This window comes from Streptopelia decaocto (genome assembly GCF_964273445.1).
Source record: "Streptopelia decaocto genome assembly, chromosome: 15".
In the NCBI taxonomy this organism is placed as follows: domain Eukaryota; kingdom Metazoa; phylum Chordata; class Aves; order Columbiformes; family Columbidae; genus Streptopelia; species Streptopelia decaocto.
This window is the reverse complement of record NC_138670.1, coordinates 14175808-14190324: the sequence shown is the minus strand read 5'-3', so window position 1 is coordinate 14190324 and position 14517 is coordinate 14175808. Positions and strand designations below refer to the sequence as shown.

At 54.5% G+C, this 14517-nt stretch overlaps 1 protein-coding gene across 2 annotated transcripts in view; it reads right to left on the bottom strand.

Annotated features, from left to right (window-relative positions):
- POLE (DNA polymerase epsilon, catalytic subunit) overlaps positions 1-12387 on the bottom strand; it is a 29928-nt gene extending 17541 nt beyond the window's left edge. For both annotated transcript variants that reach the window (XM_082065986.1, XM_082065987.1), the window contains exons 1-19: positions 11989-12387; positions 11750-11830; positions 11625-11669; positions 11383-11475; positions 10643-10797; positions 9646-9787; positions 9239-9319; positions 8874-8981; positions 8223-8333; positions 7864-7949; positions 6621-6740; positions 5718-5850; positions 5026-5139; positions 3904-4116; positions 2948-3055; positions 2084-2212; positions 1139-1241; positions 904-1050; positions 152-297 (exon numbers count right to left, since the gene is read on the bottom strand). In XM_082065986.1, coding sequence (XP_081922112.1) covers positions 152-297; positions 904-1050; positions 1139-1241; positions 2084-2212; positions 2948-3055; positions 3904-4116; positions 5026-5139; positions 5718-5850; positions 6621-6740; positions 7864-7949; positions 8223-8333; positions 8874-8981; positions 9239-9319; positions 9646-9787; positions 10643-10797; positions 11383-11475; positions 11625-11669; positions 11750-11830; positions 11989-12234 — 2361 coding nt within the window. In that variant the 5' untranslated portion in view covers positions 12235-12387. The remainder of the gene's footprint in view (positions 1-151; positions 298-903; positions 1051-1138; positions 1242-2083; positions 2213-2947; positions 3056-3903; positions 4117-5025; positions 5140-5717; positions 5851-6620; positions 6741-7863; positions 7950-8222; positions 8334-8873; positions 8982-9238; positions 9320-9645; positions 9788-10642; positions 10798-11382; positions 11476-11624; positions 11670-11749; positions 11831-11988) is intronic.
- Between the last annotated feature and the right edge of the window lie 2130 nt (positions 12388-14517).

The following is a 14517-nucleotide window of genomic DNA, read 5'->3' as shown; positions in this document are numbered from 1 at the left end:
GCAGTGAGAAGCTACAGCTGTCAGGAGCTCCACCACATCCTTCCCAAACACAACGGCTGAATAGTGCAATACATCAGGGCTTAGGTTCTCAGAGAGATGAGAAGACCTGAGCCTTGGCAAGACAACTTAAACTAGAATTTGAGCTGGGTACCTTGTGCAGCCCCTTGAACTCGTAGCGGCGGTCCCTGAAAGCTCGCACTGTGTCCACGTAGAAAGAGTTCTCTCGCTGGCAGATGGTGGTGACTCGCTCCTCCACCTTGGTGACGTGGATCTTCTTGTACGCCTTGCGGCAGTAATCTAGTCGAGGGAGGAAGCAGAGAGAGCTTCACAGGGACGGGTGCCGTGCCATGGACAGAGGGATGGGCACAGTATGGACAGGGAGACATCTAAGCATCAGGCATGGGTGAGTGGGGAGACAGTCCAGCTGCAAAGGGAAGGAAGGAACCAGCACAGAGAAAGCAGCACCTTGTTATGGAGGTACGGGGGCAGGTGGGGGAAATAAACTCTTTGTGATGCATGTATGGCCCATCCACAAAACCAGGCTCTGTGCCCAGACAGCTGGATGGTTCTTCTGAACTGCATCACTCCAGGATAACATGATGCTTCTCATTCATTAACAGGCTTTAATTAGCAGCCTTCCAAAAAATGGAGCCATTCATGTTTCAGTTCAAATCCATGGCTCTCAACAGACAAAAGGACAAGCACTGACAGTGGCACCAGTGCCCGGCCCCTCGTTGGGAAGCACACAGGAGATGTTGGGATCCTGAGGAGGGTCTGCCAAAGCCTGGTCTGAGACCAGACCCAGCCTGAACTAACCCCTCAGCCAAAGAGAGGTAATTAATGGTGCGTTCCGCTCACAGTCTACGTTGCAAAACACTTCTCCAGATCATGACTTTTTTTTACCTGCCAGCCGCTTTTTCTCATACTTGGCCTGTTCTTCCCTGGAGAGCTCGTGGAAGGCTCGGGGTGCTCCCTCGGGGGACAGCGGAGGGAACTTCTCCGACTCCAGCTGCTGCTGGATGCGGTGATACTCGCTGCGGCTGGCGGGCACTGCGGAGAACGGCCGTCAGTGTCTGGGGGAGAAGCGGGAGTGTTTCCATCTCTGTGGGTTGGACAGCACGGTCCTCACTGCACTTACTGAACTCTCCCCTCCACTGCCAAGTCATCCGGCGCTGGCAGTTGGTGCCCGGCTTGTTGAAGTCGCAGGCGGCGCACGTGGCCTCGTCCACCATGGCTGAGGGCTGGACACGACAGAGACACGAGGGGTTAGAGGGGACAGCTCTGCGGCTCGGGCCAGAGCCGGTGCTGGGTGGCACAACAGCACAGGTGTGACCATCGGAGATGGTGCTCAGTGAGTTCTCCCTTCTGGAGCCTTCCAGGAACACACAACCCACAGAAACAATAGCTGTTTTGGGGGAAGAGTCTTGGCTTAATAATTAGGTTGGTATGATTTTAACAACCAACCCTGCAATGATTCAGTTAATTAAAAACCCCTCAATTTCCAGAGCTCATCTTTGCCCTTAAGTAATTAATCATGATCATGTAACTTGCCATAAAGCAGGCTTCCTAGGATACCAACCATTCTCAACTCTTCTGATAAACTAATGTCAGAATGTACGTGCATTCATTTAGAATTACAGGTTTGTGTTTGCAGCCAATCTATACAGATCCCAGAGGATCCCAACATATATATATATATATATATCTATCTGTATAAATATAAAATATCTGAAGCTTTACTAGGTTTGGTTTTGATTTGGTTTTGAAGACTGGGATTCAGTGTCCTCAAAAGACAATGTTTAGGAACATCCATCGCCAGGAGATACACTGAGACTTGTTTCTGTCAATAAAGGAGTAAGAAAAAATCCAAAGGAAAGGGGAGTCCAAAGGAGCATCCCAGGAACATCTGGGCCAGCCCAGGATGGACCACAGCCCGTGCTGGACTGAATTTCACAGCCAGCCTTATCTGATCGCCCTGCCCTGAGCTGAAACCTCAGCCCTTGCTGTTCAGGGGATCCAACCAGAGGGACCACCAAGGTCATCTGAAAGATAAACTAGGAGAGGCCAGGTTGGTGTTACACACCTGCAACCTGTTGGTCAGAATGATGTTGGGGTACATGGCCCCCACGTCTAGATGGTAGATAAGGGGACACTCAATTCTGTTTGGAACATCCTTCAGGGAATTCAGTTTGACCTTGATTTCATCACAAACCTGTGTCAAGACAAAAAGATGCGAAACTCAGACAGGAAGGAGTTAATGAGTCAAATACTTGTGAGTTTGGCCATGTACTCCTGCACAGGAACATCTGCCACTGACTGGGGAAGAATTTAAAGGACCAAAGGAGCAGCATCGGGGACTCCTCAGCCACCAGTACTTTGCGGTTTGTTTTGGATGTCCAAGGTAGGCATTATCTGTAGGGGTACGTAGAAGGTGAGAGGAGCTACTTCCTAAAGGTTATTCAATTGAGGACCTTTTCAGTGCAAATAGGTTAATGGAGACAACAGCAAGGACCAGAAGTCCCCAGTCAGTAACTGAGATGATGCCCTCTGAGAAACTCCAGACTCGCCTCTGGAGAGGGGCGACCTGCACTTTGATAAGCAGAGAACAAGAGGAACATGAGTATTCGGGGTATCTGAGGAGTTTGCCTTCTCACTAAATCCCTTCCCAGCACTCTGAGCTTTGCTCCTGGTTGAACCCGCAAAGGGGAAAGCAGGAACCGCGTCCCGCAGCCGGGGCAGAGACTCTGGGCTGGGGGCTGGGCTGCTGGAGGCGGTGGCTGCTTGCAACATCCCTTAACACCACCTGCCCTGCAGGTGCCCATAGATGGGCTTCTTGGTCTCTCTCCACAGAGCATAAAATAAACCCGGAGGGGCAATTTAAAGCTGCAGCCCCAGCCTGGCAGCTCAGCCCGCCCTGCCAAGCCCAGCTGTGCTGTGGGCAACGTACCTCCTGGAAGTTGGTGACTTGATCCAGCGGCAAACCCTCCTCCTCCTCGATGGCGTGCCGCAGCGTCTTCTCCACGTGCTGCACCAGAAAGTCGAAGGCCGCAGGATTCTGCGGGGGCGTGGGACAGCACTGACGCCACAGGCAGCTGTCCCGGCTGCCGGCTCCCGCCCCACTGCCCGTGTCCCTGCCTGACCCGGGAGCTCCAAGCGCGGCCCTTGAGGCACGGGCAGGGTCTAGGCCACTGCCACCAGCTCGGGGAAATAAAAGCAACAAAGGGAACAGACGAGGGCAGCTGGTTGCCTTTGTGTTTGGTAGTACAGCACCTCTTGGCTGCTGCAAGGGTCCAAAGATTCACACTTACTCCCAATCCTTTTATACACCCAGCGCATGCTCCCCATGATCATTCACTAGACAATATCCACCAAAACATCCCACACTAAGTGTGACGCATAGCACGGCAGAGAGTGAACCCGCCTCTGAAAACTTAAGAGTCCATGAGCACAACGCAGGTGTACAGGGCAAGGGGCAGGCCATAGAGACAGCAGCGGGGACCAGGAATAGGGGAAAAAAGCCCAGGAAGGGTTCTGAAGAAGCTTAGTTTGGGTATGGGAAGGACAGAGGGAGGACAGGACCCCCAGGGACAGAGACATATCTTCCAAGAACCACTGGCTCAAAATCAACCCCAAACCCGCACTTGGCCGGTCTCCCTCGCTGTCAGCAGGTCCGGCTGTGCCCTGCGTCACCTGCAGTACCAGGGACACTTGTTCTCCCAGTGAAGCGCAGGCGGCCGCTCGGCCTCCTCCCGTCCCTTCCCACGCAGCTCGGGTGCTCCAGGTCTCCTGACACATGCCAGGGACAGCCCAAGCCCAGCAGGGACACACAGGAGAGGGTGACACGGAGGACGGCCATTCCCCCCACCACGCTCACGAGGACGGAGCAGCTGCGCGCTCCCTTACCATTTTGAAGCGGCAGGGGATGTCGCTGCGGAAAACCCCAGATTCCAGCGCTTCCACGTGGCCTCCCACGTACGTCTCCGAGTCCAGCACGTGGCCATCTTCTGTAAGTTTATTGAATTCCTGCTCCTGCTTGTTGGGGAAGATGATGTTGGCGTGATAGGCCTGAACCATCAGCAGTGCCTCACAGAGCGTCCCAGATCCTTTTCTTAACACCTGCATGAGAGACATCAAAGCTGGTTTTAAACTCAAAAAGAGTAGATTTAGATTAGATATAAGGAAGAAATGATTTACTATGAGGGTGGTGACACTGGAACAGGCTGCCCAGAGAAGCTGTGGATGCCCCATTTCTGGAAAAGTTCATGGGCAGGCTGGATGCAACTTTGACCAACCTCATCTGGGTGAAGATGTCCCTGCTCGTGGCAAGGGGGGTTGGACTAGATGACCTTTGAAGGTCCCTTCCAACCCCAACCCAACCCCCAACCATCCTGTGATTCAGCAAGAAGTGCTGTACCAGCGCTGGTGGGACCAGACTGGCCTTACAGCCACATCAGCGACCTGGACATCTTCAGCGGGTGACACACAGGTGACGGCGCAGTGGGCAGTGCTGCAGCCCATGGCAAGGATGGTGGGAACAGGTGAGGAACCGACTCCTTTGTATTGGCCAGGAGGAGAGCAGGCTATGGATGGCACAAAGACCTCCAGACTCTGCTGCCACCATCTCCTGACACCACTCTACTGTCAAACACCTTTGTAAGATAAAACAAATGGGGACAGACTGACATTTCCTACATGCTTCACACAGCTTCCTAACCCTCCTCTCTTCAGCTGACAGCAGCCATCGGGAGACCCAGCTTTACATGACCACAACTGCAAGTAAACTTGGCTGAGCACGGAGCAGCCCCTGTGCTGCCAGCCCACAGGTCCCTTGTTCTCAGGCACCTCTCTCAAAACACCCCAGGGCTGTGGAGACAGAGGAGTAGCCTCCAAATCCAGCCTCTCTCCTTGGTACGAATGGGGAAGTGCCCAGGCAGTGGAACTCAGGTGTGTGGCCAGAGCGTCCCGCAGCACGGGAGACGCGCTGCTCACCTGGCGAAGAAATCACCGCTTCAGGAGCGCACCCACCTCGTCAGGCTCCATGGGAATGATGGTGCACAAGGCGAAAATGAAAGGATGCACGTACTTCATATACATGTAATAGGTAGCAACTGCGTCGGACACTGAATAGGTGGCCAGGGTCTGTCAGGGAAGGGTGAGAGGCAAATTAATCCAAATCACATGTGATAGAGTAGCTCAATTGCAACAATTTTTCATTGCTTCCTGCCGGACACACTTGTATCAGCGAGAAGAAAGGGAAAGTGTATTTGTCCATGTCTTAGGATGTAAAGAACTATCTGTTTGCTTCTGAGGACATCCTGCTCTAGCTCTAATTACACAGCAACACGTCAGCTTCGAAAGAGAAGAAATGCTTGGAGCAATAAGCCTGTTTCTCATCCCTCCAGCAAGTCATGACTCTGTGGTGTTTCTGATTCAGGTGGTGCCTGCCCTCTCACATTGATGTAAATAAATACAGAAAATACACAGTGCACTGCCAGTGCTAAAACCACTTCAAAGAAATCCTGTTCCTTCTCCCCACAATCTCAAGTGCTTCTATGGCATTGGCAATTTGCAGAAACAAATTGAGTTACTTCCTCAAAAACTATGGTATTAAGCAAAACCATTTTATAACACTTGAACTTAAGGATTGCATCATATTGCAGCTACTCTAGGCTTTTTTCCCAAGTGCTCGGAGGAGACACAGTGCAGGGAGGGAATACCTGAGGCTCCTCCGTAGCCATCCGGCACATCTCTTCAGGGTCCAGCTCCACTGGGTCGTAACCCAGTTTCGCTTTAGCCGCTGCTTTCAGGTTGTGACTTCCCACAGGGAGGTAACTGTCTCTCTTCACCCACCTGGGCAGAACCACAAAAACAGCAGTTTGGGTGGAGAAGCCAGCCCTGCCCTTCAAAAAGGCGCTCAGGTTTGCAAACAGGACCTGGATCGCAAAGGGGAACTCGCACCCAGGACAGCCGAGCATCCAAGCGCAGTGGAGTAAGAGGCTGCCCAGCTTCAGGCATCCTGCATCTCTACCAAGGCACTTCAATCCCAGCCAGGGCAAACCCGGTATCATACCATCATCACTGCTCAGAATTACCACCTTCCAGCTCCCTCAGGGGCTTTAAGATACGCACTTAACCACTGGAGGAGACACCACCAGGGCAGGACAGCCAGCCACTCTCCCCAGCCCAGACGCTGCTCCAGCGGAGGAAACCCGGATATAACCCCCAGCTTCTCTCCCGTGCACATACAACATGTCCTTTCCTCTTCCGGCTGTGCCGGGAGGCTGTCAGGTTAGGATATGGTCCCTCCCAATGGCCTGATCGTCTCCCACCCTCTCTCTGCTCCCCCAGGTCAGAGCTCGAACGCCCCAGGGCGTCACTGTGAGGGCGAGCGGCAGCCCCGACGGCCCTTCAGGGCAAGGCCTGGCAGCCTCCGCGGTCCGTGGATGCCGGGGGAGCAGCACGGTCAGAGAAACGGGCTGCGCTTCCAGCCTAGGGAGGCGCGACTCAGGAAAGCTTCCAACAGACAGAAGCAGGACAGTATCCAAATACAACTGTAGGTATTTTGTATAAATTCAAGAGATAAAGACGCAGTTATAGGGTAGCGGGGCAGCATTTGGTACCTTAGACAGTCCATATGGATGCACTGGGTTGCTTTGTACTCTCCTTGGCTGTCCTTCTGAAACCCAATTTCCTGATACATATTAATTCCATGAGCTGCTGCTCTTGCTTCCACAAAGGGCCTGGGAATAGAGGTAACACGAAGAGAAGGAACAGAAGCATGTGGTGGTTTAACCCTGGGCGGCAGCTGGGCCCCACACGTCCCGCAGCGGGACGAGGGAGACAATCAGAGAACTCATGGCTGGAGATAAAGACAGTCTAACAAGCAAAAGCTGTGTGTGGAAGCAAAGCAAACAAGGGATTCAACCACCACGTCCCATGAGCAGGCAGGTGTTTTGCCATCTCCAGGAAAGCCAGGTTCTGTCATGCTTAATGGTTACTTGGGAAGACAAACACCATAACTCTGAATGTCCCCCATTTTCTCCTTTTTCACCCAGTTTCATACACGAGTGTGACATCCTACAGTCTGGAACATCCCTTGGGTCAGTTGGGGTCACCCGTCCCAGCCTTGTCCCCTCCCAGCTCCTTGTGCACCCCCAGCCCACTCACTGGTGGGTGGGAGTGAGGAGCAGGAAGGGCCTTGGCGCTGTGTGAGCTCTGCTCAGCAGTCACTGAACACCCTGTGCTATCAACACTGCTTCCAGCACAAAGCCAAAACACAGCCCCATACTCACTGCTATGAAGAAAATTATCTCTACCCCAGCCAAAACCAGCACAAACAGCCATTTCCCTTCATCTCCAACAATGCTTTCACAACTGCTTTGTCACGAGCCACCCAAAGAATTTTTCTTGCCATTTATCCATGATATCTGGCCATGGGGAAAACTTCATGCAAGATGGAATTGCAGCATGACCCAAGGGACAAAGCTTCTTGCTTCCACCCTGCACCAGAAGGTGGAAGCACATGGTCGCTCCCCTTTGCCTCCCCAAGGTTTGCCTGAGCCCCTCTCCCGGTGTCCTCCAGGTCTCTTTTGACCCTCTCCTTGCTCTCCCAAGGCTGGGCTCCTCCATACACCCACACTGGCACATGGACCAGGGTTTAAAGCAGCTCAGCCAAGCAGATGGGACTCTACAGAAGCTCATACTTCCTTGCCAATGACCACAGGGTTTGGTGAGGTGCTCAGGCTGGCAGCTTGGCATGGACCACACAGCATCACCACAAGGATGATGAGGCTGGTACCTGATGCTGCCCCACAGCTCAGGTGACATTAATCTTGCCAGATTAATTTTAATTCCTGATTTTACCAGTCAAAGAAGTCTCCGTTGTACGTGACAATGACAGTGGGTTTGGTTTCCTGGACATGTTCAAACCACCTCTGGATTAAATGAGCCTAGAAGAAAGAGTAGAAAAGATACATATATAAAGTAGTTTCATCTCCTCTACAGCGAGGTGGTGGATACCACGCGTTTACTCCACCCTTCCCCTCTCCTCCACATCTAGCCCAAACCTCATGTCTCTGACCCTCATTACCAAGCAATCAAAGCGTGACCAGTCCTGCCAGGCCCACCATGTTCCCCAGAGAGGCAGCCTACCAAGTGATTATCTGTTTGGCCAAGAAGAGCCCCAGGCAGGTTAAAAAGTCTGCTGGGCAGAAGTGACTTACTTCATCTGGTTCATTAAAAACACAAAATGGACCCTCATACTCCGGCTTGGGAGTAAACTCAAAGTCTTCAATATCCTCAGAGACGATCTCCCTGTTTGTGATCAGGTAGCCCTAGGGAGGCAACAAAAAGGCAGTTAGGAGGACTTGGCTTGCTGGCAACCCCAAAATGCTGTCCAAACAACAGGATGTTCTCCTCTTGAAAGCCAGAGCTTCTGTCAAGCGGGAACACTCTTTGGGAGTCATCTGCTGAACCACCACTGGCCATCGGTTAAGGAGGCCATGGGGAGACAATATGGGACAGCAGAGTTGTCCCTGTGCTCTCCAGGTTACTTCTGCTCTCTCAGAGGAGCATTGGCAACCTGAGCTGGGTACCACAAAAACACATATCACAGAACGCCCTGAGTTGGAAGGCACCCACAAGGATCATCAAGTCCAACTCCTACCCCTATGTAGAACAACCCCAAAATTCACACCGTGTGTCTGAAGGTGTTGTCCGATTGCTTCCTGCATCACTCAGACTTCAGGTTCATTTCCACAGCCAAGTCCACACCGAGCAGCCCAAAGCAAGGCAACCCGGCGCGAGGTGAAGCGCCGCTCTGCCCCCCAGCTCCGCTGCCAGAGCGTGCAGAAAACCACTCGGGTGTCCCTTACCTGCCCGTCAATCATGTAGGAGATCATCATGATCTGGTCTGTCTCAGCATCGGGAAACTTCAAAGGGAGTTTGGTAGTTTCAATGTCAAAGGCGAGAACGACAGGATCCTGAGCAGGACCAAATCCATTAGAAAATATTCTAAAGCTGATTTGAAGTTAAAGAGGGATTCCTGTTGAGGCCAGTGCCACCCCAGCAAGCAAACCAGATCCTCCCCGGTAATAATTTTACTGCTTTATCAGCTCAAAAATCACTACCCAAGCCCAGCAAAAAGCTTTTCCCTTGAGCACCAGTGTGACACCAACAGTGCATCAGAAACCAGCTCCTCGGGGCGGACACACAAGCCCTGCCCCGGGCAGACGCTCACCGGTCGCTCCACCAGGTCATCTCGGCGGGTGATTTCGGGGGGGTAGGTGCTGCCCCGGTATCGCACGTTGTACCAGTGGGCCTGTGGAGAGAGGGGGTGGGCAGTGCCTCACGGGGGGCCAGCTTCCTGCACCCCTTCTGTTCAGCTGCTGGGGACAGAGCTGCGCCAATTAAATGCCGCCCAGAAGAAAGGCTCAAACTGCGGCTGTATATCAATCATTTAACTTTTCTGCATGTCCTTAACTAAGGAGAAGGCCCAGCAGTGTGGGACTAAGCTTTGCACATGAACCCACAGTCACTGACACCTTTGCAAAGGTCCTGCAGGAAAAACGTTTCTGCCCCGCCTGCACTTGAGGAGCAGGGCAGCAGGAAAGAGCAGCTCTCCCAGCTTCCCCGCTCGTTACTCACCACGTGGATCTTCAGGTCAATGGAGACGCGAACATGGTAGGGAACGTCGTACTCCCGCATATCCACGATGTTGTCCATCTGGCTGGCAACCTTTCTGGAGGCCCCTTCCTCGTCCATGCTCAGGCTGCGCCCGCTCAGAGCACTGCAAGGCACACAGCGAAGCAGCCGCCTTACCGGAGCGCACGGCTGCTGCTCGGCCGCGAGGGACGGCCCCGCAGCACCGGTGACGCCCGGCAGCAGGAGGAGGAGAAACGCTCCTCGCTGGGACAGACAGCGCGCACGGTCCTTCCGCTGCCTGGAGGTTCATCTCTTCTGATGCTCTGAGCTGGGTCTGCTCAGCGGCACACACAGACAAAACACACACGTGCCTGCGTAATGAAGGTTCTTACACCATTGGATTCGTACATATGGTAATGAGTCTAAACATAATGAGGGCAACCTGGGAAGCACTCTGAACAGGGATGGTATGCCTTCCAGGTGAGCAGGGAGCACTCATCTGGCTTGATTCTTCCTCAAATTTCAGCTGAAATCAGACTTCTGGGTCAGGAAACCAAAGAGAGGACTGAATTTTTAACGTGTATATTCTGGTTGACTTTAAAAACAAAGTTTCTTATTTTTTTTCTGCCTGCTTCCAATCCTGTAAACAAGTACCTGTTTTTTTATTCCAATAGAAAACACTTGTTGGGCTTTTTTCCCCTTTAGCCACAGCTAGAAGTAAGGTTGCACAGCACCTCAGCATCCTTTCTCGGGGGACAGGGACTCTATCTGACCAGCAGACAGAGGTACCACCACAGCACAGCGCATCCCTAAGGCTCTGGGGCCTCTTGATGTGCAGCACTGAGCTGAAAGAACCACCTCGGAGACGGGTGGCAGAGAGGAATAGCTGGGGTCACATCCCAGGCAGGGCAGCACCTCTCTGAGGACAGTTAAGAAATAATCAAGGGACCCTAATAATTAACACAAGGGACCAATTGGCTGCCCTGAGGAGAGCTCCCACCTCGACAGCATGGACGTGTAGACATCGCTCGCCTGGTCTCGCTCTTTGTTTTTCCTCACAGCGGGAGAGATCTCCTTCCGCACCTTCACCAAGTCCTCCACCGTGTTGAAGGACAGCTTGATGTAGTTCCTCTTCAGGCCCACCAAGTGGTTTGGCTGCAAAGCAGCAAGACAACGCCAGCTCAGGGGGGATGAGCAGTGAGCGATGGACACCATAAGAGTGGGAGGGGAAGGCAGACTAGACTGAGGAAGGTGGAAAAATTGGCCAAGACCAACATGCCAACGGGCGGGAGAGTCAAGCACTAAGAAGAGACTTTGGTGGGCACATCAGGGAAGAGCATAAGAGCTGCACAGCAAGGGCCCGGCCAGCCCTGCTGCCCATGCAGGCAGGACCATGAGCAGGATTCACCCGGGAAAGAGGAGGAAGAGCAGGTCAAGGATGAGCAGCACCCCCTCCTGCGGTACCCTCTCCTCCTCCAATCATTCTTTAATTCCTGCCGTTAAACATTTTGAACATGCTGCGAATCAGCTGATGTGCTCAAGGAGAGGATGTACTTCCTACCGATAAGCAATTAGCCATAACTAACCTGCTGCTGCTAAGCACCACAAGCAGCACTGGGAGACTGAAGCCAAGCACGCTGTTTCCCTTCACTACTCACTCGCTTCCTAATTCACTAGCATTGTGCAAGCTCCAAAAAAATATATGCTACTCAAGAGCACAGAGGGCAGAAGAATACAGACCAGGTCTAAGTCTTCTTTAGGGACAGTTTCCAGCTTTGCAATCTTCCCTTGGAACTTCTTGGAGAGGAATGAGGACACTTCTCGCTCGCAGCCCTGCCAAGAGACCCTGGGGCTGAGCAGCGCAGCTCTGTCCCTTGGGAGAAGGCGGTTCCAAAGCAGGATGCCCAGGAGGCCCTGAGGTCCCCAGGGACCTGCTGTGCCCTTCCCTGGGGACCTCAGCCCTCCCAGGGTCCCCTTCTCACCTTGTGAGTGGCGATGTAGAAGTAGGGCTTGTAGGGCAGGGCCACCTAGGAGAGAGCAGGTGGGTCACAGCAGCAGGCCCCCTTTGTGGGACCCTGCACCTCATCCAGCCCCCCCAGGGACCCACCTTGAAGCGGCTCCCGTCCTCCTGGATGAAGTAGTAATCCACAGCGCTCACCGACCGCCGGTCCTCGTCCAGCACCTCCGTCTGCCCACGGACACCACGGACTCAGCAGGATCCCTCCGTGAGACCCCCCCGGGCCCTACCAGGGTCCCTCCATAGGATCTCCCTACCGGGGCCTCCCTGAGCTACTCTCCCGTGCCCCGATGGTTGGCTGCTCGTCCCCCACCCGGGCCGGTCCGTACCGGGTGCATGTTGATGAGCCAGCCCGTCCGCTCGCCGGGCTCCGCCGGCCGCTCGAAGCCGAACAGCGCGTCCAGCCGGTCCGTGCGCTGCGATCGTTCCAGGCGGTTGAGAGCGGACAGTGCGGGGCCATCGTCCCTGCCCGACGCCGTGCCGTCAGGCCCCGCCGCCGGCTCCCGGGGCCCGCCCGCCCGCCGGCCCCGCCGCGCTGCCTCGGGGTCTCCGCCACCGCCGCCCCGCAGCGCCATCCCCGGCCCGGCTCAGCTCGGCTCGGCTCAGCTCGGCCCGGCTCAGCTTGGCCCGGCTCAGCACGTCCCGCCGCCGCGGAAGGAATATCCCGCGCTGCACCCGGTTCCCGCGAGAGGGATCCCCGCCCCGCCCCACGATGAGAGAACCAATCAGAGAACAATCCAGCGAACTCCGCGGCACCTCCAGCCAATGGTGGAGAGAAGCGCCCCGGCGCGCCCCGCCCAGCCGGTTGCGGAGCCGCCCGGGCCGAGCGGGAGGGGCGTCCCCGCTGCTCCAGGTCTGCGGTGGCGGCAGCTGCTGCCACCACGGGCTGCAAACCTGACAGCCCCTCGGTGGAGGAGCGGTACAGCGCGCTGTGCGTGTGTGCAGAGCCGTAACGTCATGGCCGCCTCCCGCCCCCCCGCCGGGATCCCACTGCCCGGCGCTTGTACACCAGGAACCCGGGGTCCCTGTCCAGGGTGGGGATGTGGCTGCCCCATTCCCCTTTGTGGATTCAGCCAGCAGCGAAGCCGAGCACATACCCCAGACACACACCTGCACACACAGACACAGGACACACAGACAGCCACGGGCAGGCGCTGCCGTCATCCGCACCCACACGCGGGACCCACATCACACACCAGCCCCGTCCCCTCCTCTCGTGGTGGCAGCGGTGGGAGGTCACTAGTGCGGCACACACGCACTTGAGGGTTCCCCGAGCACCGGTGTGGCCCCTCTGTCCCGCCAGCTCCCCGACCTGGACCCCAGCCCTCAGACACACCCCACGGGCCCTTGAGTCACCAGCTGGTCCGGCTTGAATTTTGCTGGTGAACGCACAGGCGCAGCTCCTGCACACCTGGTTTTGGGGGATACTCTCGCCCCCACCAGACACACAGGCTGTGCCACACGGTCCAGCCCCAGCTGCATGGAGCCCTAATTCGCCTCACTCCAGTGCCCCCAGTAGCTCGTTTTTGGGACACCATTCCCCAAAGACCCCCACTCCCTCTCACAGGTGACACCTGAGCCCCTGACGCACACGTGGGTCTCACCAGTTACTGGCACGTGGTCCTTGAAGCACAAGGGGTAGAGAGGATGATGACGCAGAGAAATAGTTAAGAAAACATTTAATGAGAAATATAAATATAGGACAGACTGTGGTGACCAGGCACAGGGCTCAGCCAGACCGGACCTGGTTTCTACCTGAGTGGCCCCTGTTCTTCACCTTCCTGCCCGCACCCACTTTGTTCTCCTGGTTCCCTGGCAGATGCGCCCCCACCCCACCCCAGAACAACAGAAACCTCCAGGTTGATGGGCCCTTATGGTCATGCACACGCCCCTTGGTCGACAGACAAGGCCTTTGACCAATGAGGCACCTTGGTCGAGAGAAGCTTCTGGACAACTCCCATAAGTGGCCACAGCTCAGATTCCACTAGAGTGTAAATGGAGCCACTGAGCCCCCTTTGAGTTGCTGTGCTGGGAGCAGTGGGTATGCGGTTCAAGACTCTCCTCCTTGGACTGGCCGTCTAAGGAATGTTCCCCGGGGACTGCTACACCTCAGCCACCTGGTAAGTGATCATCTGGGTGCCCCTGAGAGTCCTCACTGTGACACAGAATGGGAAGATGTGCAATTTGAATTATTACTCTAGAGTTTTGGGATCTGATCCCCTTGTGATTGGGTTGGTTGTGTAGTAATTGAACTCATCCCTGACCCTTAACAGGGCAGAGACACACTCTTCTGTTTCTGCAGCGATGTGCTCTCCAGGTGTGCAAAAGAAGGAACAAATATAGAAAAATATATATATATGTATATAAAACAAATATATAGTTCAGTGTCCCTTCCACCCCACAAAGTCACAGAGCATGTCGTGGGGGCCATTTCACTCAAGACTCCCTGCAAGTTACTTTGAGCACCCAGAAGTTGTTGTCTCTGCTTCGAAAACTGAATTTCACCTGAGTTTGACCCAAAAAGTCTCTGCTGAGATCCTGGACACCAGAGCAGACTGCTCCTGCCCTGGCTGGCCCATTCAGCAGCAGTAGGATGTGATCAGTGAAGGCATCCACGTGCTCCTGAAAGGAACTGACCTTATAGATGAGAAGAAAGTGATTTAAAATTAACCTGTTGGCTTGCTTTGAATGTAGAGCGGCTGCTATTGAGTCAGACTTTCTCTGAAGAGCCACAGACTTTTGTTCTCTTTGCTATTTTTTGGGGTTTCTTTGGGAGGTGCTCCTTCTCCTGGCTGCTGCAGGGTCAGGCTGCTTGTTTGGGCCTTCAGTGAATTTGGGTCATTTGGGTAAAGTAGGCT